Source organism: Thermothelomyces thermophilus, chromosome 6 (assembly GCF_000226095.1).
Source record: "Thermothelomyces thermophilus ATCC 42464 chromosome 6, complete sequence".
In the NCBI taxonomy this organism is placed as follows: Eukaryota; Fungi; Ascomycota; class Sordariomycetes; order Sordariales; family Chaetomiaceae; genus Thermothelomyces; species Thermothelomyces thermophilus.
Genome location: NC_016477.1, coordinates 2,445,778 through 2,468,246, shown reverse-complemented (window position 1 = coordinate 2,468,246; position 22,469 = coordinate 2,445,778). Strand labels below are relative to the sequence as shown.

At 55.8% G+C, this 22,469-nt stretch overlaps 11 protein-coding genes across 11 annotated transcripts; 6 read left to right on the top strand and 5 right to left on the bottom strand.

Moving 5' to 3' along the window:
• Positions 1–547: 547 nt before the first annotated feature.
• Positions 548–1,760, top strand: MYCTH_2130079 (uncharacterized protein; the record flags this gene model as incomplete). Its single annotated transcript, XM_003666140.1, has 2 exons — positions 548–1,060; positions 1,146–1,760. The coding sequence occupies 2 exons, from the start codon at positions 548–550 to the stop codon at positions 1,758–1,760; spliced, it is 1,128 nt and encodes a 375-aa protein (XP_003666188.1).
• A 669-nt stretch (positions 1,761–2,429) lies between these two features.
• On the bottom strand, positions 2,430–4,459 carry MYCTH_2310696 (uncharacterized protein). Its single transcript, XM_003666139.1, has 3 exons — positions 3,915–4,459; positions 3,620–3,827; positions 2,430–3,546 (listed from the first exon to the last, which is right to left on the bottom strand). Exons 1-3 carry the CDS (start codon positions 4,142–4,144, stop codon positions 2,653–2,655), a joined length of 1,332 nt encoding a protein of 443 aa, XP_003666187.1. The 5' UTR covers positions 4,145–4,459; the 3' UTR covers positions 2,430–2,652.
• Positions 4,460–5,925: 1,466 nt separating this feature from the next.
• On the top strand, positions 5,926–6,468 carry MYCTH_2112936 (uncharacterized protein; the record flags this gene model as incomplete). The annotated part of the gene is made up of 1 exon (XM_003666138.1): positions 5,926–6,468. The coding sequence occupies one exon, from the start codon at positions 5,926–5,928 to the stop codon at positions 6,466–6,468; it is 543 nt and encodes a 180-aa protein (XP_003666186.1).
• Positions 6,469–7,225: 757 nt separating this feature from the next.
• On the top strand, positions 7,226–7,838 carry MYCTH_98000 (uncharacterized protein; the record flags this gene model as incomplete). The annotated part of the gene is made up of 2 exons (XM_003666137.1): positions 7,226–7,753; positions 7,824–7,838. The coding sequence occupies 2 exons, from the start codon at positions 7,226–7,228 to the stop codon at positions 7,836–7,838; spliced, it is 543 nt and encodes a 180-aa protein (XP_003666185.1).
• Positions 7,839–10,750: 2,912 nt separating this feature from the next.
• MYCTH_37469 (uncharacterized protein) lies at positions 10,751–11,942 on the top strand (the record flags this gene model as incomplete). Its single annotated transcript, XM_003666136.1, has 4 exons — positions 10,751–10,790; positions 10,867–10,937; positions 11,155–11,467; positions 11,794–11,942. The coding sequence occupies 4 exons, from the start codon at positions 10,751–10,753 to the stop codon at positions 11,940–11,942; spliced, it is 573 nt and encodes a 190-aa protein (XP_003666184.1).
• Positions 11,943–12,336: 394 nt separating this feature from the next.
• Positions 12,337–12,925, bottom strand: MYCTH_2316317 (uncharacterized protein; the record flags this gene model as incomplete). The annotated part of the gene is made up of 1 exon (XM_003666135.1): positions 12,337–12,925. One exon carries the CDS (start codon positions 12,920–12,922, stop codon positions 12,434–12,436), a length of 489 nt encoding a protein of 162 aa, XP_003666183.1. The 3' UTR covers positions 12,337–12,433.
• A 1,010-nt stretch (positions 12,926–13,935) lies between these two features.
• On the bottom strand, positions 13,936–14,969 carry MYCTH_98002 (methyltransferase-like protein; the record flags this gene model as incomplete). The annotated part of the gene is made up of 3 exons (XM_003666134.1): positions 13,936–14,384; positions 14,456–14,543; positions 14,622–14,969. The coding sequence occupies 3 exons, from the start codon at positions 14,967–14,969 to the stop codon at positions 13,936–13,938; spliced, it is 885 nt and encodes a 294-aa protein (XP_003666182.1).
• Positions 14,970–17,312: 2,343 nt separating this feature from the next.
• Positions 17,313–17,811, bottom strand: MYCTH_2310691 (uncharacterized protein). Its single transcript, XM_003666133.1, has one exon. It carries the CDS (start codon positions 17,661–17,663, stop codon positions 17,502–17,504), a length of 162 nt encoding a protein of 53 aa, XP_003666181.1. The 5' UTR covers positions 17,664–17,811; the 3' UTR covers positions 17,313–17,501.
• Positions 17,812–17,824: 13 nt separating this feature from the next.
• Positions 17,825–18,534, top strand: MYCTH_90035 (uncharacterized protein; the record flags this gene model as incomplete). The annotated part of the gene is made up of 2 exons (XM_003666132.1): positions 17,825–18,199; positions 18,232–18,534. The coding sequence occupies 2 exons, from the start codon at positions 17,825–17,827 to the stop codon at positions 18,532–18,534; spliced, it is 678 nt and encodes a 225-aa protein (XP_003666180.1).
• Positions 18,535–18,995: 461 nt separating this feature from the next.
• MYCTH_98003 (glycoside hydrolase family 62 protein) lies at positions 18,996–20,228 on the top strand (the record flags this gene model as incomplete). Its single annotated transcript, XM_003666131.1, has 2 exons — positions 18,996–20,100; positions 20,209–20,228. 2 exons carry the CDS (start codon positions 18,996–18,998, stop codon positions 20,226–20,228), a joined length of 1,125 nt encoding a protein of 374 aa, XP_003666179.1.
• A 517-nt stretch (positions 20,229–20,745) lies between these two features.
• MYCTH_74402 (tubulin-tyrosine ligase-like protein) lies at positions 20,746–22,284 on the bottom strand (the record flags this gene model as incomplete). Its single annotated transcript, XM_003666130.1, has 1 exon — positions 20,746–22,284. The coding sequence occupies one exon, from the start codon at positions 22,282–22,284 to the stop codon at positions 20,746–20,748; it is 1,539 nt and encodes a 512-aa protein (XP_003666178.1).
• Positions 22,285–22,469: the final 185 nt, after the last annotated feature.

The window sequence follows — 22,469 nt, the reverse complement described above, 5'->3', positions numbered from 1 at the left end:
CACATTCTCTTATACATTCAACTCAAGCACGTTTAAAGTCATCGCAACCGCAAACCATCTTTCAGATGCTCCATTCAACACGCTCCACCGCAGGACAGGTCACAAGTGACAAGATCATCGGACAAAAGAGTGCAAGGCTCACCAAGTTGAATGTAAATGTAGAGGTTAGTACCACGGTGAATAGACTCTACAATGCTTCCACCATGATTCCTGTATTCAATTGCCAACTGGCAGAATCCCTTTTGTGTGCGGCGTATCATAATCCTCAGAAAACTTTCACAATCCTCCCGTCTTCCCTCCTGTTTCTCCTTTTCCTCATAAGAGCCCGCAGCTTCGTGTTGAAGGCCCATTCTGCAGAATAAACTCGAATTTCCCAATAGGAGCCGCTGATCGCGACCAGCACGTATTGCTACCATCTACTTGGTTCCAGAATATCTCCGGTATGGCATCCATCTCTGCGCGTTTCTGTTAAAGAGCTTTGAAATCTTCTGGAGCCTCGCATGCTCACTGTTGCTAACTTAGTTCACCCACACTCCTCAAAGCATCAATGGAAACCGTTCCGACCATTGGCCATAAGAGGAGCCGTTCTGCTGCGGACTCCGAGTCCAATCTGCAGGAAGCGACGTCGGCTGCCAGAGAGACCACTCGTAACGCGCCACGCGTGCTTCTCGTGCACCTGAGCGCTCTTCTTTCCTGCAACGACGCCATGATCCGCGTGATACCTGCGATCCTCGCGGACATCCTGCCCGCCAACGACATCCCCAGCTTCACGGACGAGGACGCCCTCCGTGCCTTCTCCAAGTCTCCCATTCTGCAGCACATCCTGCAAGAGCTCGGCGTCCGTCCGTTGTCGTACGACGAGTCAGTCCGTCTTCAGCAAGTCTACTGGCGCATCTTCTATGGCCTGGGTGCGCCCCTGATCACCCTGGCGCCCGGCGCCGGCGAGCTCCTGGACGCTACCAAGCGCCATGGCCAGATCGCGCTCGCCGTCGTAGCCCATAACACCGCCGAGGCCGCGAAGGTGCTTGCGGACGCCGGCGTCGGTCACCTTGTTGATACCGTGAGTGATATTAACGCGAGGCCAAGAAGCCTGATTGATCGATCTGCGCCAACTTCTGATTTAATTATTTAATTACCACGAACAGATTCTCCCGGCGCTTCCGGCTGAGACGTACGCAAGCGAGAATCCAGACCCCCGAGCCTTCTGGAGCCATTGGGGCCAATTCGTGATGCCCTGGTTTACCGCGTACTGCGACAAAGCTTCTGGAGAGACTGACCAAAAACCGGGGGCCGATGCTGCCGGAGCGGCCGCTAACGGCAGCACTACCACCCCCATGACCGACACTCCCATCCCAAGCGACAACACGAACAATGATGCCAGCGATGAAGCCGGCAGCAGAGCGGAGGCCAGAAACCTCGTCCCCGAGCGCGCCCTGCTCGTCTCGTCCGTGCTGGCGGACCTGAGCGCCGCCAAGGCGAGCAGCGGCATCCAGACCTGCTGGTTCCGCCGAATCGACGCTGCTGACCCGCTTGTCACGGGAAGTGCCTCGGGATCGTTTGATCTCGTCATTGGCGGGCTGGACGAGCTACGCGCTCATCTGTTCGGCGAGGTTGACGGTAGGGGTGGCGATCACAGTAGCAGCGGTCCGGCGACGCGTTGCAAGGAGGAGGAGGAGAGGGAGAAGAATCAGAAGAAGGAAGAGGAGGATGTTGAGGATGTGAGGGAGCAGGAGAAAGATGAGATGATGGGGGATTGTTGATCCCCGGGAGGAGGGCGGTTGCTGGTGGATGATGTGGGAGGCGGACCGTTGTGATTGCGACTGATCCATGACTGCTCCCCCCCGAGGACGGCGAGATGGAGGTTGTCAGGCATTCCCAGGAAAAAGAGCACTATTTCTCCTGGATCGCCCATTCACCGAGGCTACTGCCGTCCTCGTCAAATTCATAAGACAGGGAGGAGGGTCGACTTAGTCGGTGGTTCTTCAGACCTCCACGTATCTCTTGTCAGATTGTTGGGCCTAACGCATCTTGGTATTTTCCGCCCGTTCAACGACACCTCCTCCTATGGGAGCTTAATATCCGCTCCGATCTGTTCTCCCACTGTCGATGAGTTGTACAGAGCTAGAACCGCCATTTCCTCAAGGAGTCCAGCCTCCTTCTAGCCGCATAACCCGCGTAAGACACATTGAACGATGAACGTAGGCATGGTTACATCCGGCCGGCTAGGGATTGAACTCGGAATTTCCAAATGATGTTGCTGGCTCAGTCCATTGCAAGCTGGCTCAAGATGAGAGCACAGACCCTGGGTACCTAACACTTGAACAACCCCCAAGGACCGCTCCCATTCGCCGCAAGACGTGGCGCAGAATGGGATAAGGCTGGTCAGAAGGACGCTCGATCTCGGCATACCTGAGGCATGGTGGAGGTCTAGAGGCGTCCGCCACGTTTGAGAGTTCTCCGTGATCAATCCTCATCTTGAATGAGGGGATTCTGGCCAAGATATGACGCGCAATATCCAGGACGGTAGGCACTACAAACCTCGTGTTGAATCGCTTACGGGCCGTCGGCATCGATGATGGGTATCATAACGACGTACTAAAAAAGAGAAAAGTTCCAGACACTTGCCAGATTCGGTGACTTGCCCGCATTCCCTCAATAGCCATGGCCCCGTCGACTTCTATGCCGGTCACTGGGATGTCCGTGTCTGTTGCTCCGATGGTGATGACCTGGCCAGCCATAATCTCCTTGGCTGTGGCCGTGGCTGCGATACGAATGGTTCGTCCGCCCTGGATGGCGCGGCTCCGACTCCCTAATCGGTTCCTCCACCTCCACCTCATGCTCCTCGTATTCGTCGTTGAAGTATCGTGAGACAACCTCCTTCTCCTTCCTCGCCTCGTCGGCATCAAAAACAAACCGCTGCGTCCCTTCATTGGGTGCCCTCTTGCGTTTCGAGCTGTTTCCGGATAGCGAAGGATTCGTTGCCGGTGACGTGGCTGAGCCCGGCGTGACGGACCGCGTGTCTAGCACATCCGGAGCGCACCGATCACACCATTCGTGGTAGCGTTGGTATTTCTCTCTCGCTATCAGATTGTTGATGTCGATCTTGACATCCATCAGTTTCTGAAGGGCGAACTGCGTTCCGATCTTGGTGGACTTGGGGAACTGCGTGTATAAGTCCAACAGGTCAAGAATGGTTTCCAGCACGCAAGGTCTGTGGGAATGCCACGCCGAAGCATCCCGAAACTCTCGTGTATTTGCTGGGTTGGTGTCCAAGAGAAGAGCGGTCAGCTCAAGAATGGCGAGCACCAAGGTGAAAGTGGCCTGCTTGATCGGCGCGAACGTTTTGTACAAGTCGATCGACATGTTGTAGGCAACTCGAAGAAATCTCTTGCCCTCCTCCATGGTTCCTTGTTCTTCTCGCGGAAACATCTTCCTGACCATCTTGATGAGTAACTTCTGCGGGTACTGAACCCGAAAGTCGAAGCCGACGGTTTCGAGGATGTGCCGCTCTAGGCCGACTGTAAAGCGAGACGGGGCTTCAAAGATCTTGGAGAGGAGTCAGCCTATGTGAACGGCCAGAGGTTTGAGATGGGGCTCCCCAAAAAGAATCATGGCCTACCTTGTCATCTGGCGTCTTGTGGTCATGAGGTTGCCGAAGATTGTGCGCCGCGCAGAGGATCTCTTTCGACTTCTTGATGGTATCCTCGGCCTTGCAAGCCACGAATAGGGATGCCAAAGCAACGTCCTCGTAGTTGTACTCGTTACTCGGGAACCGCACACGGAATTTGTGGTAATATGTCGCAGCCGTGTCGAATGTCTTGACAGGCCTGCAGGAGGTTCAAGTTAGTCGGACTCTCTGCCTAATCATACCCAAAAAAAAGGGGGGGGGGGGTGACTGTGAAAGCAGCACAAACAATTGCAGGCTTTGGCGAACGCTGTCAATCAGCTGGACGCCCTTCAAGCGGTAGCCGTCTTCGCGCGCCTCGTCGTAACCGATCTGCTTCATGCTCTGCCGGAGACCCTGTTCAGAATTGTACCGCGAAGGTATTGCGGAAAGACCAGACGGGGGTCCGATCGGATTGCTGTCGCTTGGCCCCGTCTCCTGTCCCGCAGGAGTCGGGGGGTCTGCCGCATGTGGTGCCATCGGGGACTCGGGACGGGGGTTGTCGCTTAATTATTATTATTGTGCGTCGTATGAGGTCCGGACAAAGGTCCTCGAAGTCTTGGTGGTGCGAAAGGGTCGGAGGCAATGACCTTCGATCGAGGAACGTAACGTGGAGGGAATGCGAGTATGCGCCATACACAGGTGCTATTCATTCGACAGTTTGCTGTAGACGGAAGTCCGCGAGGGAAGCGATGCGGCAAGAGGGGGCGGCTGAACGCGGTGATGGCAGCAAACTTCAGGTACAGAGGGTATTGGCCTTGATGTCGCAGAAAGCTTATGTTCTGTAGTGTAGAGGTGCCCCACATCGCACACCAGGATCGGCGCATGCCGAAGCATACCTTAATTTGTGGGACCGATGAGTCGCTTGGCATCTCCCGAACCTCCGAGTCTGTAATCCGTACATACAAGTCGGCAAAGAATTCGCCATAATTAGCGTATCAGTTGGATTACCCTATGTACACCACGAGAGTCTTGCGGATGGTATAATTCAGTACCTCGGGTACCCAAGGCGTACTTTCACCAAGTGTTCACTCACCTGAGGCACTCTGTAATTATCCTGGGAATATGGAAACATAATAAATCCCATAGTTACATGTTGTTTGTACTATGCAGTCCGTATGTATGTATGTACAGCACAGACAAAAACCAATAAACGTACCCGGCAGGTCATGCACTGCTTAGGCGCCGCTAGCGCGATGCACCACCACATAGGAAACAGTGAGTCAGAGGAAACGGAATGAAGTTTGATTGTTAATTAATATCGGAAAAAACTGGTGAGCAATATCGAAGACGGTACATACAGCGCGGATAACGTTCTCGGCGTGGGTGGCTCGTGGTCAAAAGTGCACGAGCTGCTGTTCAGTGGTGACGAACACGCGCGGGTGCGAGCGGCGAGGTACGTGACCATCGTCGTCGTGCTATACGGCAACGCGGCCAAGGGTGGAGGAGGCGGTCTTGAAGATGCAAGGTCAAATACTGGGTTCCGCAGCCGTTTGACAATCGTGGCGCGCGCATCACCCTGGTGGGCGACGCAGCGCATTCCATCTTTGGTGTGAACGAGTGTCTCAACATAATCAACAAGGCGCATCGAGGACGTAAGCACAAGAGAGCAGGTCGTCTCGGCATACGATGCCGACATGATCTAACGGGGCTCCAAGGCAAAGGCAGTTGCAGGAGTCGCTCCAAGAGATCCAGTCATCGATTAAGACCTGAGGCCTGTGAGCCAGATGCTGATGGAGAGGCAAGGGCACGTCAGGTAATCAGGTCGGGTCGGCGGCGCTCGTCTTCGACGAACAGGAAGCACAAGATTAGCACTTCGCCTAGGTTGGTCGGAATCGACTCCATCCTGTGGTTGCAGGGTTCCATTTGTTCTCTCACCCACTGGGCCCTCGGTGCACTCCATTGTGCTTCTAGGTACCCGAGGTGGCATTGGAAGGTGGCGCATGTGGATGGGCTTGCGGAACTGGCACAAAGCTGCTGTTCGCAGGCGTACATTTTTCCCAAAATTGGGAACTACGTGCGTGGTTGAGAGGAAAGTGTTCCCTGATGCGGGTTTAGCCCGACACGGGACGGGAAGGCATGCTGCTTACACAACAATATTGCAGTGCATGTACGGACTCTCCATCTCGATTGGGTCGGTCGTTTATTTGACACTGGGGGGAAGGAACCATTCATGTTTCAACTTACCATTATATGCTTTCAGACAGATCCGTTCTGTCAAGCATATACCGTCTCGCGACACCTCTGTTGCATGGTCGGCCATGAGCGAGAGCGGGAGCCCGCCGCCGGATTTTGAAAGCAAAAGATTGAACGAGAACGCTGCCGCCGACACAACCATCGAGACGCCCCGCGCAAGCGTGAGCACGTGCCGCTACAAGAGCTCTTCGCCGGTGCAGTCCGCACCAGGTTCCGATCGTAAACCCCATCCCAATGCTGTACTCCGCGACGTCGATGATCACCATCAGCAGAACCTCGGCAACCCCAGCAGCATGATGGCCCCTTCTGGGGAGCCTGACGACGTCCACGATAAAAGCGAGTCTGTCCCTGCCGACGACTTCGAGACGACGTCGGCTAGGCCGATCAGCGTCACGTCGTCCGTCTACGCTCACACCATTGAGAACGGCCGCCGATATCAGCACTTCAGGAATGGCTGCTATCCAATTCCCAACAACGAGGAAGAGCTCAATCGCGAGGACATGAAGCATGCCATGATGCTTGAGCTGTGCGACGGCGCGTTATTCTATACACCCATTGGCGACAACGTGCACAAGATTCTCGATGTTGGGACGGGCACCGATAAGTAAACCAATCGCAGCTGGGTTCGAAACGAGACCCTGCGCCTCGTTGGCCTCTACCAGAAGACGGCGGTGCTGGAGCTGATGCCCGCCCTGTCCCCCAGGCCATTCACTGCTTTAGGAATGTCACAGGTAGAAAGCCAGGTGACTCTGGCTGAGGCGAGGAAAGCGCTGGATGATATGAAGGTTCATCGATACTTTTACTACTATTTCTGGTTCGCTCAGAAGCCCCCCGAACCCAGCTCGGCCTGAGAACTTTTCGCGATGGAAGTTCAGAATCCGGTATTAATTGAACCCCGTAGTCTTGCACAAGGAATAGGCGTCAAACGAGGCGGTCATGAACGCGGCAAGTCATAGGATCGCTGCAAATGAATAGGTACATTTGGTAGGTGTTATTTTCTCTCTTTTTCTTTACTTTCTTTCTCTTCTTCTTTTTCTTTTCCATTTTTTGCTTTTTTACAGTTCTTCTTTACAGCCTAGTTGCCCCTTGAGGATGTGCCGAGGTGGGTAATAGCGCGTAGAGTCGAACGACTGCGCATCCCTTTCCGGAAAGCAACAAAGAGAGTTCGAATGGGGGCATTCAGACCTTTCTCGTTGTTGTTTGCCACATGCCTGTAGCTGGTATTTGGTGTCGCAGCTTTGTCCTCGTCAACGCCTTCAAGATCGAGCTCTCCAAGCTCTCGCATTTGAATCTCACCATCGCCATTAACCCATTTCCAGTACCATCAACACCGTTTGAGCTTTGGAACATCTTCCCCGTCAAACAATGACTAGCCAAATCTTCTCAACTGCGTCCCAGACGTCACAGCCACCGCGGTCACCATGGCTCCGCAAATATGGCGGCGAGATGCGCAATGTGCTCAACATTACGGGAGATACCGTCGCTCATTCTGGATTCGCCCCTCTCTTTCCCTCGCTCCATCCAACCTACTTCGCCGAGGAGAGCACGGTCTTCGAGCAATTGCCGCCGTATCCAATTCCCCCAGGCCATGAGCTCGACATGCTGTTTTCCACCGAGGCATCTCAGATAATGTTAAACGGGGGGCTGACGACATGGGAGATGGGTGTCCTCCGTGAGCATTTGGCGGGCGGACGACCGGGGGGCCATCGGCAAATGGATCCGGTTACGCCATACTATCTGGACGCCGGACCCGGAGTGAGAGTTGATGAGGGGGGTTGGCATCCGGTCTTTGCAAAGAGCAAATGGTATGACTTCCGCCTTCCAATCGTAGACGGGAAGTTGGTCCGCGAAGCTCTACCCGGTATCAACGTATCGGATGTCTGGAGCGTCGACGTGCCCAAGATTTGGACCGAGCTTCGCGTGGCGCTGGAACTCACCAACCGCTGGCTGCTCTGTATGGCAGATGGCCCATGGTTGAATCATATGGTCCACGAAGAACGGGTCGAGTGGTTCGAGGCAGAGCCGTCTGGGGCTGAGCTAGGGGATCCAACCTGTCAGCTGGGGCCGAATCGAAAGCCGTGGAGGATTCCCGCTCGGAGCAGGAACTATGATGCGGAGAAGACGCTCAAGATCATCGCGAAGCAGCTCGCGCCGAAACTTGTTTGGACCTTTATGGATGACGGGTACCATCCCCACGATGCTGCGGACAACGGCGACTACTTCGGGCGCACAATCAAGCATTGGAACGATGGGGAGGCGCCCGATGAGGATACCCCGGCCGCTCAGAGAAAACCGCCATTCATCACGATATACATTCATGTGGCATCCCTGCGAGTTCTGCTGGATCCGAAGTCGACCTTGGCGGAACGATCCCATGCGAGATGGTCGTTAGCGATGACAGTAGGTTGTCTCTTTCTTGCTATACCAGCGGCAGAAGCGTAGCTGATTCCATTGCTTAGATGCTGCATGAACTAATGGCAAGTGGCTCGTTCAGCCAGCAGAAGGAGGAAGCAAGGTTCAAGCTGGCGGGCTAACCAATGACTATTTACATGGACACCAGCATGCTATCAACATGGCTCGGCATCTCGATCAAATCTATCCTCCAGACGAACCAGTGAGTTTCGAGGATCCGTCTCGTTTAACTGGATGCATGTTCACGTTGGTGGCCTGGTCCCCGGCGAGAAGCTAACGCAAAATTGTTCACATAAATAGTGCTATGACCAGGAGTGGTGAGTGTCTCGGCGGCTTCCTAGATCCTCACCCCGTGGCGCGTTCTTGATGACCTCCTCGGAAACATTGGGAGTGTCTTCGGTCCGAATACCGTGGACCAGCGCTAGTAAGGACCTATAAGAGGATTTCCAGCTCTGACATATGCGTATTAGGGACCGTGAGCTAGGTGTTTCTGCAATCAAGAGCTTTTTCGGGGGCGATATTCTAGAAGCCCCCATGATTGACACCGCTGGCAAAAGCGGCTACAAATACGGCATGACCGTGAAAGAGTTCCCCTCGCTCCCTGCTATCAACCCGGTAGCATCTGTCAACAATATGCCCCTCGACGCGATCGGCCGCGTCACCGATGCCTCACCTCTGCCAGCCGCATGGTACTCCTCTCACCTCCTCGAGTCCTTCTACACGACGGTCGTCCAAAAGTATGGCCTTGCTGCCTTCCAAGCACCCCGCCTCTTCTCCGCCCCCATCATCTTCCGCGGCTTCTACCTCGAAGCCCACCGTGCAGAACCCCTCGCCAATGCGACCTCCGCCGAGCACGCACACCTCATGCCGTCCATTCACGCAACCCTCGCCGATCTCCAAGCCCGTCGGCTCGCCTGGAACCGCCTCCGCCCCTGGTACAACCACGAGCACCGCTTGTGGAAGCTGACGCCCTATTCCAACGTGGCGGCGCGCGCCGTGGTCGCGCGCTTTGCCGCCGCCGCGCAGCCACTCCGCCGGCTCACCGACGCAGACGAGCTGGCCGCGGAGCGAGAGGCTCACGTCGCGGTCAGCGGCATGGATTGCTGGCTCAACTGTCACCTGGCCCGCGATGGGATCGACGCGCGTCTCCCGCGCCGCGACTGGTTGTTTGCTGTGCTGGCGCTCATGATGCAGGCCGCGCTGCCAGCGCGCCGCGGCGCCGGCTACGAACATGACTCGCGCGAGGTTGCAAACGCCTGGTTTCCCAGCCAGACGGCGCTCGCGGGCGGGGAGGGCGCGTGGCGGTTCGCGCCGACGCGGACGGTTTGGAGGGAGCTCGGGAGGCTGTACCACTTGCCCGACAGGCATCTGGAGGGCCACACGGAGAAGGATGAGAACGGGGAGGTTGTAAGGTATCAGAGCAACCGACTGTGGCTGCTGGAGAGTGCGCTCGAGATCATGCAGGAGCGGGAGGCTGTTGAGCCGCTGCCGATGCCTCTCTCGATGGAGCTGGAGCGGGAGCTGCAGTCGCTGTTTCAGCAGGACGCGTCCGAAAAGATGGATGAGGAGTGGTTGGATTGGAGCTTCAAGTTTCCCGAGTATACCGGGAACCTGATGAAGAAGAACGAGTATGCGGTGTATGTTCCCTGGACAGGGTATCCAACGGTGCAGCAGGGAGCGCCTGGGCCGGCTTTCGGGCCGTCAGAGCACCCAAGCCAGAGGCAAGCACACGCGATGGCTGCACAAGTTGGAGGGCGAAAGAAGCATGGTCTTGGATCTCTCCATGCGCCGGCGCCAACGAGATACTTTACCGTATCGGAAGTAGGGGATGCCACCTTGAATGATCCGACAGGGACAAGTCTAGCTTTGCTACCTGACGATATGGGAGGCTATGATGTGGTCGACGTCGGCGGTGAGTTTACTCACGTTTTCAGTCCTCCGGGCCTGCTAGCTAACCAAACCAGCCCTCCCAGGTTTCAAGGCCAGGGTTGACACTGAGCCGGTCTTCGAGTCGACGGAGCTGGGCCGTGTCATAGTCTCCCGGAAGCTCGCGAAGGCGCTCCAAGTCGACCGTCGCAAACCGCTCGGGAAGCTCTTAACTTGTAAACACCCCCAAGAGGTGTTTGAACACGACGGACGAGAGGGCCGAGCATTGTGGTGCGTTATTGGAAATTTTGTCTACGACATCACAGGTCTGTCCTTCCCGGTTGCCGTTGAGCGCAGTCGAACTCGTCCGTTGATTGTTTAGCAGCTTTTCCCTTTAACTCCGAGGCAGAGAAAGAAGCACTTGTTGCGCTTGCGAGAGGGAAGAAGTCCCCGAGAGAAGCACTGGATGGGCAAGATGTGTCAAGCCTCCTTTCGCGTTTGAGTCCGTACAAGTGCGGCTTTCTTAGGCAGACCAAGGCGGCTATTACCGCGTCGACCCATCGAACGTTCACTCTTCGCGAGCTTGGAAGATACATCTATCCTCAAACCGGCATGTATTGTGCCATCGATGGCTATGTGTATGATCTTGGGCGTAAGTACAACCCATTGACCATCCTTCTTCTTCCAGTTCCTCGGCTTGACCGGAACGGGCTGATCGACTTCATCAGGCTACCTCCACTCCCACCCGGGCGGCGCTCAGATGCTGTACCAATACGCTGGCCGTGACGCGACCGACGAGTTCAAGCACGCCCATCTTCATTGGCAACAGACGCTGATGAACCACGAAGCCCTCAAGGTTGGGCGCGTGATTGGCGAGATCCCACAAAACAGGGGCATAGAAGAGAATAAGATTGTCTTGCTCAACCGGGTGTTTGACATTTCCAGTTTAGTGTTTCCCTCCCATCGTTGCTTCGCTTTCGGAATGCTGACTATCAATTATCAATACGAAAACAGAGCTTCGCTCCGAGGATCCAGACTTCTACAGCGATTTGGCGCCGTATGCGGGCGCCGATTCTACCGACGCTCTGAAAGCCGCGAAAGCCCCCCATGCTCTTGTCCGGCTTTTTAGCAGAGACGACCTCGTTTGTGCCAAGATTGTTCGAGGGACAAAGAAACCTATCGCACCTCCTGAGCTACGCAGACATTGTCGCATACCTAGTGCAGATGAGCGACGGCGGGAACCCAGAGACTGTGATACGGACTGGCGGGTTTGGGTAGCCGTCCCCGAGGTGGATGGATCGGAAAAGCATATGGTCTACGACGTCACTTGTAGGTTCCGCAATGGTGTCCCTGCCTAATTTGAATCCTGCGTCCCACGCTAACCTGAGCCCGTACCCAGTCATGGTCATGTTTGGAGGTCCCGACCTGGAGCGGAAACTCCGGGCTTGGCTAGGTAAAGAGGTTCGTGACACGGAGCTAGCCGAGATGCTGCGCACCCGACACCAAAGCTTCATCATTGGCGAGCTTCATGGAAGTGGAGGCCGATCCGGGAAGGCGTCTGGTGAGTTGGGTCCCAGCTGGCCGAGCATAGGGGTTTCGATCAAGGTCATGCGTATCACCGACTAACTGCTCCTAATTATCGCGTATTGAAGTAGCCCGGGAAGGGCAGGTCCAAAGTGAAAAACACGGGCGCAAACAAGGACACGGACGCCGAGACGTTGCAGGCTCAAAGAGGCGAGTCGGTGCTGTTGATAACAGCAACTCGGAGATCATCAGCAAGCCGAAGCGGTTCAGAACTGGGTGATGAGAGGATGCTATTATCTCGATCGCGTTATGTTTGACCTAATAGGTAAGCTACCGGCGCCGACTTGTTTTAGATCAATCACCTGTTATGACAGGTTGAGAACAATTCCCTTTTTTTCCTTAAAGAAGCCGTCGCTCAATAATGAGAATAGTCTCTATCTAGACATGTCGAAGGGTCCTGCCTGAAGCAGAGTGGAGGCGGAAGAGGGGGATAATAGGGGGAAACAGTTTCTGAGGAATCGGATGCGGAAATGATCCATGGCCATTTGACTAGCCACAAAACGTTCTCTAATTCTTTGAATCATCGTTATCTAACATTCTTCGTTTCGAACGAATTATAACAATCCATTGAATTACCCTACTTGGGATCATGCTTGTCTCTTGGATAATAGGTTAATAGGCAAGGGTATCAGTGTTAATAATATCAAACGAAGCAAAGTACCTACCCAAGAGTCAAACGCTGTGATTAATAATTAATCAGATGAAGCCCCCTCAACCCCCACCCCTATTCCCCCCCTCCCGGCCGCCATCCTTCTTCAAGAGCCGTTTCCGATTGTACAGATCGGTGTTGAGCACGTTGGTGAACCCCCTGCTGCGGAGCTCTTCCTGGATCTTGCTCACCAGCCAGCCCTCCCTCAGCCAGCGGTCGACCTCGGCGGCCATGAAGCCGGGCAGCTTCCGGGCGCGGGGGTCGCTGGTGGTGTCCGAGGGCCCGTGGTTGTGCACCTTGTGCTCCTCGTTGGGGTAGTGCAGGACCCAGACGTCGCTGTCCCTGGCCGTCTCGACGACCTCGAACTTGAAGAGGCAGCCGCACTTCTTGCTGGCGCGGTCCGTCGTCGGCTTGCGCCGGCCCTCGGCCTTGGCCTGCCGCAGCACCGCCTCGTCCACGGGCGGGCGGCGGTGGTGACGCGCCTCGCCGCCCCGGAAGCACACCCACCGCACCTTGCGCTTGCCCGTCACCTTGGCGCCCGCGATCCGCATGCTGTAGCCGCGCGGGAGCGTCCAGGCGTCCAGCTCGTCCTGCATCGTGGCCCGCGACGAGATGGTGTAGCCCTGCGGCGGCGGCTCCAGCGGGGTGAAGGTCGGGTGCGTGGTCGCTGTGGGGTTACTATTATTGCTCGGGCTGATGCTGACGGTTGAGAGGCTGGGGTTAGCATGGCTGGTGAGGATACCTGCAGGATGTTGCTGTTGCTGCTGTTGTTGTTGTTGTTGCTGCTGCTGCTGCTGCTGTTGTTGTTGCAGTACTCGTGATCCTCCTCCAGTTGCTGGTCCGGGGGTTAGGGGTGGTGGTGGTGGTGGTGGGGCTTGGGAGATGTGCCCCGCCTGGGTCGTCGCCGCGGGGTTCGAGGGAGAAGCTGAAGTAGAGCCAGCGAGGTTGGCGTTGCTGAAGCTGGGTATTTTCAGGGCCGTCTCGATGCGGCAAAGGCGGCGATCGATCGAGGCGAGCGCGTTGAGAATGGTGTTTAGCTGATTTTGCGGGAGCCCGAGTTCCGCCATCTCAAAAGAATTGGGCAGACCAGAGTGGGCAGAGAGCGCCGAGAGGTGTGCGGCGCTGGCGCGCGCACTGTGTTTCGGCTTGTTTTGCGCGCTGCTGTCTCAAAGTTGCAAAAGTTGTTTCTGTGCCTTCGTTGGGTCCTCGGGGACACCGCTCGTGCGGCAGATGCGACACGACGCCGATGTAGAGAAATCACAAAACGAGATGGACAGTATCGAGCGACGCTCGCAAATGTCGCGTTTCTTGACCTTGAGCGTGCCTGCCCGACAGGGCTGAACGTGAGAATCCCGTCACGTGTTCTGCACGAATTTAGAAGGGAGCTGCGGGAACAGAGTATGCAAATCTGGGCGCCTAACGCGGGTTGCATCTCATGGGCAGGCAGTTGCAGCTCGACTTCCCTGGCAAACCTGAACTGGAATTTCATCCACACACCTCACCCTGCTTGCCTCTAAGGTTGTACATACTAATAAACGGCTCACCCATGACCCTCACACCATTATTATGGATACGGTACCCTGCCGGTTGCAACCGCAGCAACCCAGCTCAGGTCCCACCCCTGACCTCCGTACTTTTTTGTGACGTGCTCCTTGATCAGCTGGAGCACTTCCTCCTTCGGGTGCGCCTGGCGTACTTCCTCGGGCCAAGAGCCCATCAAGAGCGCATCCAGCAACGATCCGAACTGCTGAATGAAATGATCCGGGCCGTCGCAGCGGCTAAGGAAAGCGTAGACGTCCACTTTCACATCCTGTAAACCCTTCTCTTCGAGCGTCTTACGGAGCCAGTTCACATCCGACCAGTTGCCCCAGGCGGTGGTTTGCATCGGCACGTCGATCGGAGCCTCAAAAGGGAACTCCTTGACGGCCTCTTTGATTTCGGTCACCCAGCCGGCCTCCCTGTGCCAGGTGGTGAGGCCGAGGATACCGCCCGGCTGGAGGATGCGGATTGCCTCTGTGAGTGTGGCTCGTTGATCAGCCCTTCTGATCGACGGTCCCCTCATCCGGAGTGGCAGTCGGTCTTACCGTTCAAAGCAGCCTCAGAGTCGGGAATGACGTGGAAGCCGATGCTGGTCGCGACATGGGTGAAGGCGCCATCATCCAGCCCAGTTCTCTGGTTTGCGGTTAATCAGCTCCCCGTCATCCAGCAGAGTCGAAGTCGTCTTCAGGACGCCTGAATAATACTCCGTACCTGGCCGTCAATCTTCCTAACCTCGGTATTCACCCAGCCCTCGCTCTCGTTCCTTTGGCGTGCCACTTCGACCACCTGCTCCGAGAAGTCTCCGCACAGGATACTGCTCGACTTCAGTACGTCGGGCTTGATAAGTTGCTGCAAAAGGGGCGCGACAACGCCCACCCCACAGGCGTTCTCGAAGAGCTTAAAGGGTGTGCTGGTATGCTCGCCGAGGCCCATTTGCTTCAGCAGCCGGGCGGCAAGGGGGGCGCTCACACGGCGGGCATTGTCGAGGAATAGTTCCGTAGTGCCATGGCTCTTGATTTCGTTGAAGAACTTGTGCAACTCTTTCGTGCGTGCAGCCATGTTGAACGGGATAGCAAAGCAACTAATTAATCGTAATATCGAATCTGGAAAAAGTCGACTCCAAGTCTGAATGAAAACTGGAATGCGGTCCACTTGCTACGGTGCTAACATTAAGCAAAACACCATCTTAAATAATAACCAACGCGCTCAAGAACTAACTTGATCGACCACATATCATCATGTCTCCGAGATGTTTCCGTTGCAGCAGTGAGAAAAGTCACCGTGATACAACGTTCAATCTTGAGCTCGCACTCTTGGATCTAGACAATAATTACGTAGAAGCCTGGACAACACTGGAGGTTAATTAACCGACCAATCAAACAGCCAACCTCGCGTTCGAGTGTCGTATGTCCTGTCGCGTAGCTCAGGTTCTTGCGGACATCAAGTAAGGCATGGGGTTACTTTCCGAAAAGTATCCGACCTCCAATGGATCGAAAGGCGAGGTCAGCATGACCGGAACAGATCAGCATTGAACGCCCAATCATTAACCTTTTGCGGATTACGGACGTATGTACATACAATGAGAGGAACCCCGCTTGCGCCTGTGGAAATGAACCTGCATGGAGATGTCATTACGGAACGATCAACCGATGCCCAGAATTTCAGGGAGATCCAACGTTGCTGCTCCAACAATGATCGAGATAGCCATCTAACGCCAACAACTCTTTCGGGATTGTCTTTCCTTGAAAAAGAGAAGAAAAAAAACTGAAAGGAAAATACGATTCAATTATTTAGGTCAGGAAAGACAGCGCTTGCGGCCGCCTGCCAATGGCCGCCTCGAGCTCAACTTCGAGGTTGACAGCTCAAAACCACCAACAGCTGGATTTCGCAAGTCTTCTGTACTCTGTTCTTGTGAAGAACAGGGAATGACGGTTGGTTGTCATGTTCATAAAGGGAGTCGGAAATATAATATTACGTTAACACTTCCCCCCCCAACCTCCCAGTCCCTTGTTGATTGAGAAAAGGCGTAGCGGTCCGCAATTTTACCATGCGCTTGCCGCTCCTGAACCGTCTACAGATACATAATTTATTTTTGGTTACTTTGAGCGTGACTTGGGTGTTCTCGGTGCTCCTGCTGGCCCCAACGACAGGATCAGTTAGACACCAGACTTCGCGCCAGAGGGCGGGCATGCCAATGCTTTCCCTTGTCCGAGCAAGGGTCAGATCCATCAGATGAAATGGCTAATAAGGTGCCCGGTCTTCAGGAGAACCAACATGTCCAGAGGCAGCTCAAATTTGGATATCTGTTAATGAGGAGCTCCCACTGCCGTCGGTAGCAACTCGAACTCTGCACCTCTCTCTTCGCAGCTCTCAGCATTGTGTCTTTGCCAGAACCCACTTCGCCGGCTCGTGAAAGACAAAAGAAACAAAAAAAATAAGAAACAAATTCATCTTACCATGCGTCTCTTTGCTCTCCTCGGCCTCACTGCCACGCTCTCTCAAGCCGGGGTCGCGCCTCGGAACGACAATCGGACACCAGAAGATCACGCCAAAAGGGGAAATTGCAGACCGGGGACATACTCGTGTCTGGACTTTTTTGGGCCTGACGGACTCCCATTGGCATGAGTGGCATTCGGGTCTGCAATGCCGGCGGCAACTGGGAGTTGTCGGCTTTCTGTACCGAGAAGTACGGCTGCTGCAAGCAGAGCAACGGACAGGCTTGGTGCGCCAGTTGCTAGGGGAACCAGAAGGTACGTAAGATCATGGGTATCCGTACTTCCGGTAAGACTATTGCTAGGTTCCACTCGTGGATGGCTTCTAGGATGCTGATGATACTCTGCAACCATAATTAACAGTTGATGGTTCGAGCCGTTCGATAATTCATCTCGGGGTAGGTGCTCTTTGGAGTATAAGTTTATCGAGGAGAACTAAGGGCTGGGGACCAAGGATTGCTTGGTCATATTGACGGTTGGAAGAGGCCGTCAGGTGGGTGATGAGTAATTATGGCTGACCAGATGTCTGATTACGTGTCAGTCAAGAGATGGTAAAGTAGTTGCAGGTCAACACGTGGCGACGAAAAGCACCAGGCATAGATTTATCAACGGACGACTCCAAAGTTACATTCGTGATACCGAAATGGTAGTAATCAGCGTAAGCAACTGCGGATATGCTGACGACGAAGGGACTTCAAATGGGCTCGGCACTTGGCTTAGCCATTCACATCCTCGCAGTAGTCACATTTAGAGATGGAGATGAGTCCCTCATTGCTTTTCTCGCGCATACGTATACAGGACGGTCAGCCATGGCCGGTGTTCTTGACTTGACCTTTGAAACAACCTTTAGTGTTGGATTGAAGGTTTTGGAGCGCGTCACTTATAGTGCACGCCCCTAGTTGCAGGGTAGAGCCTACCCTGCAACTTCAGCTGTATTAAATTTGTTGCTCGCGTTGCCGAGCGCCCAATCCCGATTCCTCAGCTCACACTCCTTGGGGCTAATTAATTGTGTGCTCTTTCCCGTGCCTCCTCATCCGCCGAGCAGTCCTCTTCGAGTTGAGATAAGCTTTAATTACACGCTGAACAATGTACCGCTTAATCAAGTGCGTCTGACCTGGAGATTTTTTTGGAGCTCCGTCGACCTCCGTTCCGAAAGAGCATGACTTATAAAGTTGCCTTTGACCCACCCGCATTGTGCTAAAAAAAAAAAAAAAAAAAAAAAAAAAAAAAAAAAAAAAAACCTTCTGGCGGTGCAGGGCATGTTGGCTAGGCAAATACCTACACAAGTTGCACGCTTGAAGAGAAACCAGTAATAGAACTTGCTCGAGGCTGACATTCGTTCTGCAACAGACAACTTGAAGGCTTAAGGCTAAATCGCCCAGCAGTATTGGGCATTACCCAGACTCGCGCATCAAACAAAAAATGGGCGACGAGTTCGAAATGCTTTCCTGTGTCAACGAACTCAGCAGGCTCATCCTGGAGCCCATCGTTCTCAACCCCCTCCCCGCGGAGGCTAAGTTCAAGTTGAATAACCAGAGACTATTAACAAACAGGGGAAACCTGCAAAAGTTCCGAGTCAACAGCCGCCACCACAGCCGGGAACTCGCCGCAGCCGTACTCTCATTGGAGCGCATCTACATACAAATGTCCGTGTCGGAGAACTTGCACACAGCGTGTGATTGCAGCGTTCCGCTTGCGAATACTTCCCCAGATTCCGCCTGGCCCGGCACGCCAAGCCGCCTTAGCGGGAGACGCCCGTCCCGGCGACCCGGTTTAGCCGTTGTTAACCCTGCCAGAGTAAGCCGTTGCTACTGTCTGTGGGCGCCTAGTGTCGCCCACTTGAGCTTGCCAAGCAACGGAGCGCCCGAGCGTGTTCCGCCTTCTCGCTCTCGCTGGCTCTGCTGTGGTGCAACCTCGGGCAACCTAAAGGGCCGCTTTTCTGCGACTGGCATGGACCTGCACCAGTGGAAACGCGCCCACACCGAGGAGGCTCTTGCCTTGTGGATACCGTTCCGTTGCCCGAACTAATACACCCCTTCCCCCCTTTCAAGAAAGAGCGGAGGCCGGCGTTCAACTTGCCGCAAGTACGGACCATCTGGCAGGATGCTAATGTAATGGCTGAGCATCGGTAGTTGCAGAGTGGCTGATGCTCCTCTTCGTGATTGATGGAGGAATAAAAGAGCCATTCCCGTGCTGGCGTGTACTTGGAGTGCAGAGGTCCGAGGCGAGCCCCTGAAATCTTGTGATCTGCACAGCTGGGTCCAGAACGCGGTGGAGCGCGGATAGTATGGCTTCCGTGCCTAGTATGGCAAGTGCCCGGTATGTATGTACACCAAAGCTCTCACGATGGTCAGGACGTCTAGGGTCGTGGGCGTGAGTTACACATAGTTATATAAAGGATAACCCCATCGGGGGAACCAGTCCTCGCTGCATATCTGCTTCCGGCACGGATCTTCAGTTATTTCGCCTCGCGCTTGGCCGGCTGCTCCCCCTGTTCCCACCGCCGAAGTACGAAGTAATTAATAGTCATTGCGCGGACCCAACTGATTGTGCCTGCTCCGTGTGAAGCAGAGAAAAGGAGGACACCGCCATCATGCGTCTCACCAAGACGGACCTCAGCGTCGCGCTGCTCGCGTCGGCCCTACCCGCAACCCAGGCGGCGTGCAGCCTCCCCTCGTCCTACCGGTGGACGTCGACGGGCGCGTTGGCTCAGCCCAAATCGGGGTGGGCTAACCTCAAGGACTTCACCCACGTGCCTTACAACGGCAAGCACCTTGTGTACGGGAGCTACTACTCTAACGCCTACGGCTCAATGAACTTCGGCCTCTTCTCGGACTGGAGCGAGATGGGCTCGGCCAGCCAGAACCAGATGAGCCAGGCCGCGGTCGCGCCCACGCTCTTCTACTTCTCCCCAAAGAACATCTGGGTCCTGGCCTACCAGTGGGGTGCCACCCCTTTCTCCTACCGCACCTCGACCGATCCGACCAACCCCAACGGCTGGTCCGCTCCCCAGCCGCTCTTCTCGGGCTCCATCTCCGACTCGGACACGGGCCCCATCGACCAGACCCTGATCGGCGACGACAAGAACATGTACCTGTTCTTCGCCGGCGACAACGGCAAGATCTACCGCGCCAGCATGCCGCTCGGCAACTTCCCGGGCAACTTTGGCTCGGCCGCCACCGTCGTCCTGAGCGGCGCCCGCTACGACCTGTTCGAGGCCGTGCAGGTATACACGGTCGTCGGCCAGAGCTCGCCGACCTATCTGATGATCGTCGAGTCCATCGGCGCGCGCGGGCGCTACTTCCGCTCCTACACGGCCAGCCGGCTCGACGGCGCCTGGACGGCCCAGGCGGCCAGCGAGAGCCAGCCGTTCGCCGGCGCGGCCAACAGCGGCGCCTCCTGGACCAGCGACATCAGCCACGGCGACCTCATCCGCATCGACGCCAACCACACCATGCCCGTCGACCCCTGCCGCCTCCAGCTGCTCTACCAGGGCCGCTCCGGCGACAGCGCCGACTACAACTCCCTCCCCTACCGCCCGGGCCTGCTCACCCTGCAGGGCGCTTCTTCCGGCGGCGGCGACAACGGCGGCGGCGGCGGCGGCGTAACCGTCCCCCGGTACGGCCAGTGCGGTGGCCAGGGCTACACGGGGCCGACAACGTGCGAGAGCCCATACACGTGCAAGTACCAGAATGATTGTAAGTGATGTCTTATTTAACTCTGGTTTTTTCTTTTCTTCCCTCTCTTGTGAATCCTGTGGGTAGTAGCCAGTCTGAATCAATTTACTAATTGACAATTCTTGAAAGGGTACTCCCAATGCCTCTGACAAGCGACGGAATAATTAATAAGTAAGTAAAAGTGGGTGAGAGCGGCCTTGAAGCTGCGGGTTCCCTTTTTTACTGCTGAGTTCAGATGTATGCATACGTAGGTATATTTAGCAGGAAAATATTATACATACCTACCTTTGCACTACTTATTACACGCCATCATCTATCATCCTCGTTATGTGTTATGTGCCCCGTGTGCCCATCAGATATCACATGTAATTATGTATGTAATTACTCGGCGAGGAACAAGCAGGAAGTACTCAACTAATTAATACATTTATTAGGCATTGAAGACAGCAAAACAATAGGATTGAAGATTCTCTATTATTCCGCTCTATTCCCCTCTATTCCGCTCTCTTTCGCCCTCCTCCCACCCTTCTTCGCTCTATTCGCTCTATTCGCTCTATTCCGCTCTATTCCTTCAATCGCCAATTGCTGACATCTTTTTTTTTTTTTTTTGGGGGGGGGGGGGGGCGCCCCTTGGCTAACGGCCGGTAAGGGGCACTCTCACTCTTCTCACTCGGGAATGATCTCGGTGATGTTGCTCTTGCCCAGCTTCGCCGTCTCATCCAGCACCTCCACCAGCCGGCCCTTTACCTCGGCGTGCCTCGGGTCATCTCCGACGCGGGCCCGGCCCATGTGCTCCATGGCGGTGTAGACGACGGCCTCGAGGACCCTCAGCGCGACCGGCCCGGCCACGGGATTGTCGTAGAAGGCGGGCGTCTCGTTCACCTCGAGCAGCCAGGCGTTCCCGCTCGTGTCGAGCAGGAAGTCGAGCCCGAACACCTCGAAGGCCTTGTCCACCGTGACGAACTTGTCCGCCATCGTGTGCGCCGCCGCCCGGAACAGCTCGGCCGTGATGCCGCAGACCTGCTCGAACACGTCCGTCTTCCAGTCCGCCCGCCGCGCCTCCTCCTCCTCCTCCTCCTCTTCCTCCCCCAGGTCCCAGAAAGCCCGCATCGTCCGGCCGGCCGCGAGGTCGTCCTCGTCCCTCATGGCCGAGTTGGTCAGCGCCGCCCGCATGTTGGGCCGCTCCCCGACCCAGGGGCCCACGTACGGCTCGGCGGCCAGCAGCACCAGCATCTCGCGCGCCACGTACACCCGGAGCCGCCCCACGGCCAGCGCGTACGCGCGGATGTGCCACTTGCGCCCGCCCCCCAGCGTCGGCACCGCAGCCAGGTACCGCTGCGCGGCGAAGGCCCGCATCTGCGCCGACGGGATCCGGCCCCCTTCCTTGAAGACGTATCGCGGCCTCTTGCTCTTGCTCTTGTTCTTGTTCTTGCTCTTGTCGACAACGAGGGGCGGCGGGGGCGCGGTCGGGCTGGTGACGGTGAAGAGGGCGTCGAGGGATTGGAGACCCGGGCTGGTCAGGGTCGGGGACTGTTCCTCGGTCATGTCCGCTTTCGTCGTCCCTACTTGCTCGTCCCCATCCTTCTCCGCCTCCGCCTCCTCCTCATCCTCTTCGTCGTTATCATCGTCATCATCATCATCATCATCTTCTTCTTCTTCATCGTCAGTCTCGTTCTCGACCAGTTCCAGGTGGCTTGCCAGCTCCTGGACGGTGCTGAACAGCCGGATCCCCATTCCCGAGTCGACCAGCGCGGGCTTGAGGATCCACCACTCGCGGTCCTTGGGCTCCCGGGCCTCGTTCTGCTCCAGCGAGGACAGCAGGGAGAGGTCGTCGGCCGCCATCAGGGCGTCGTCGACGTACTCGGCATAGTCGAGCGTCAGCGGCACCGTGTGCGGGTAGTGCTTCCGGAGGATGCTCTCGGGCCGCTTGGCCGTCCAGTACCCGACGAGGGCGGCCAGGTGGTCCTTGCGCGCGAGGGCGTCGCTGTTGGGGTACGCGTTGATGAGCGAGCGCTTCGCCGCGTTGGCGGCGGCAAAGTGCCCCGTCAGAGAGCAGCCGTCGCAAAACTGGAAGAGCGCGTCCACGCCGCCCTCGGGCAGGTCTCCCACATCGTCCACCAAGACGACGTCTGGCACGTGCTGCCGGACAAACGCCTTGATGTGCTCTTTCAGCCAAGGAGCCGACGGGTTGATGAAGGCGTGCATGGTTCGTTGAGTGATTGGTCGAGTGGTTGGTCCAGTGGCTGGCTCTCGCCCTCTTGCTCTGACTCCCTTCACAGAATGAGTCTTCTTTCTTCTTTTTCCTTTGGTGAGGGATATCAAACGAATAAATACGCCGTGTAATGCTCTGTTGTCCGAGTCATTGAATAGCCCTCCGAGTCTGTCCTATA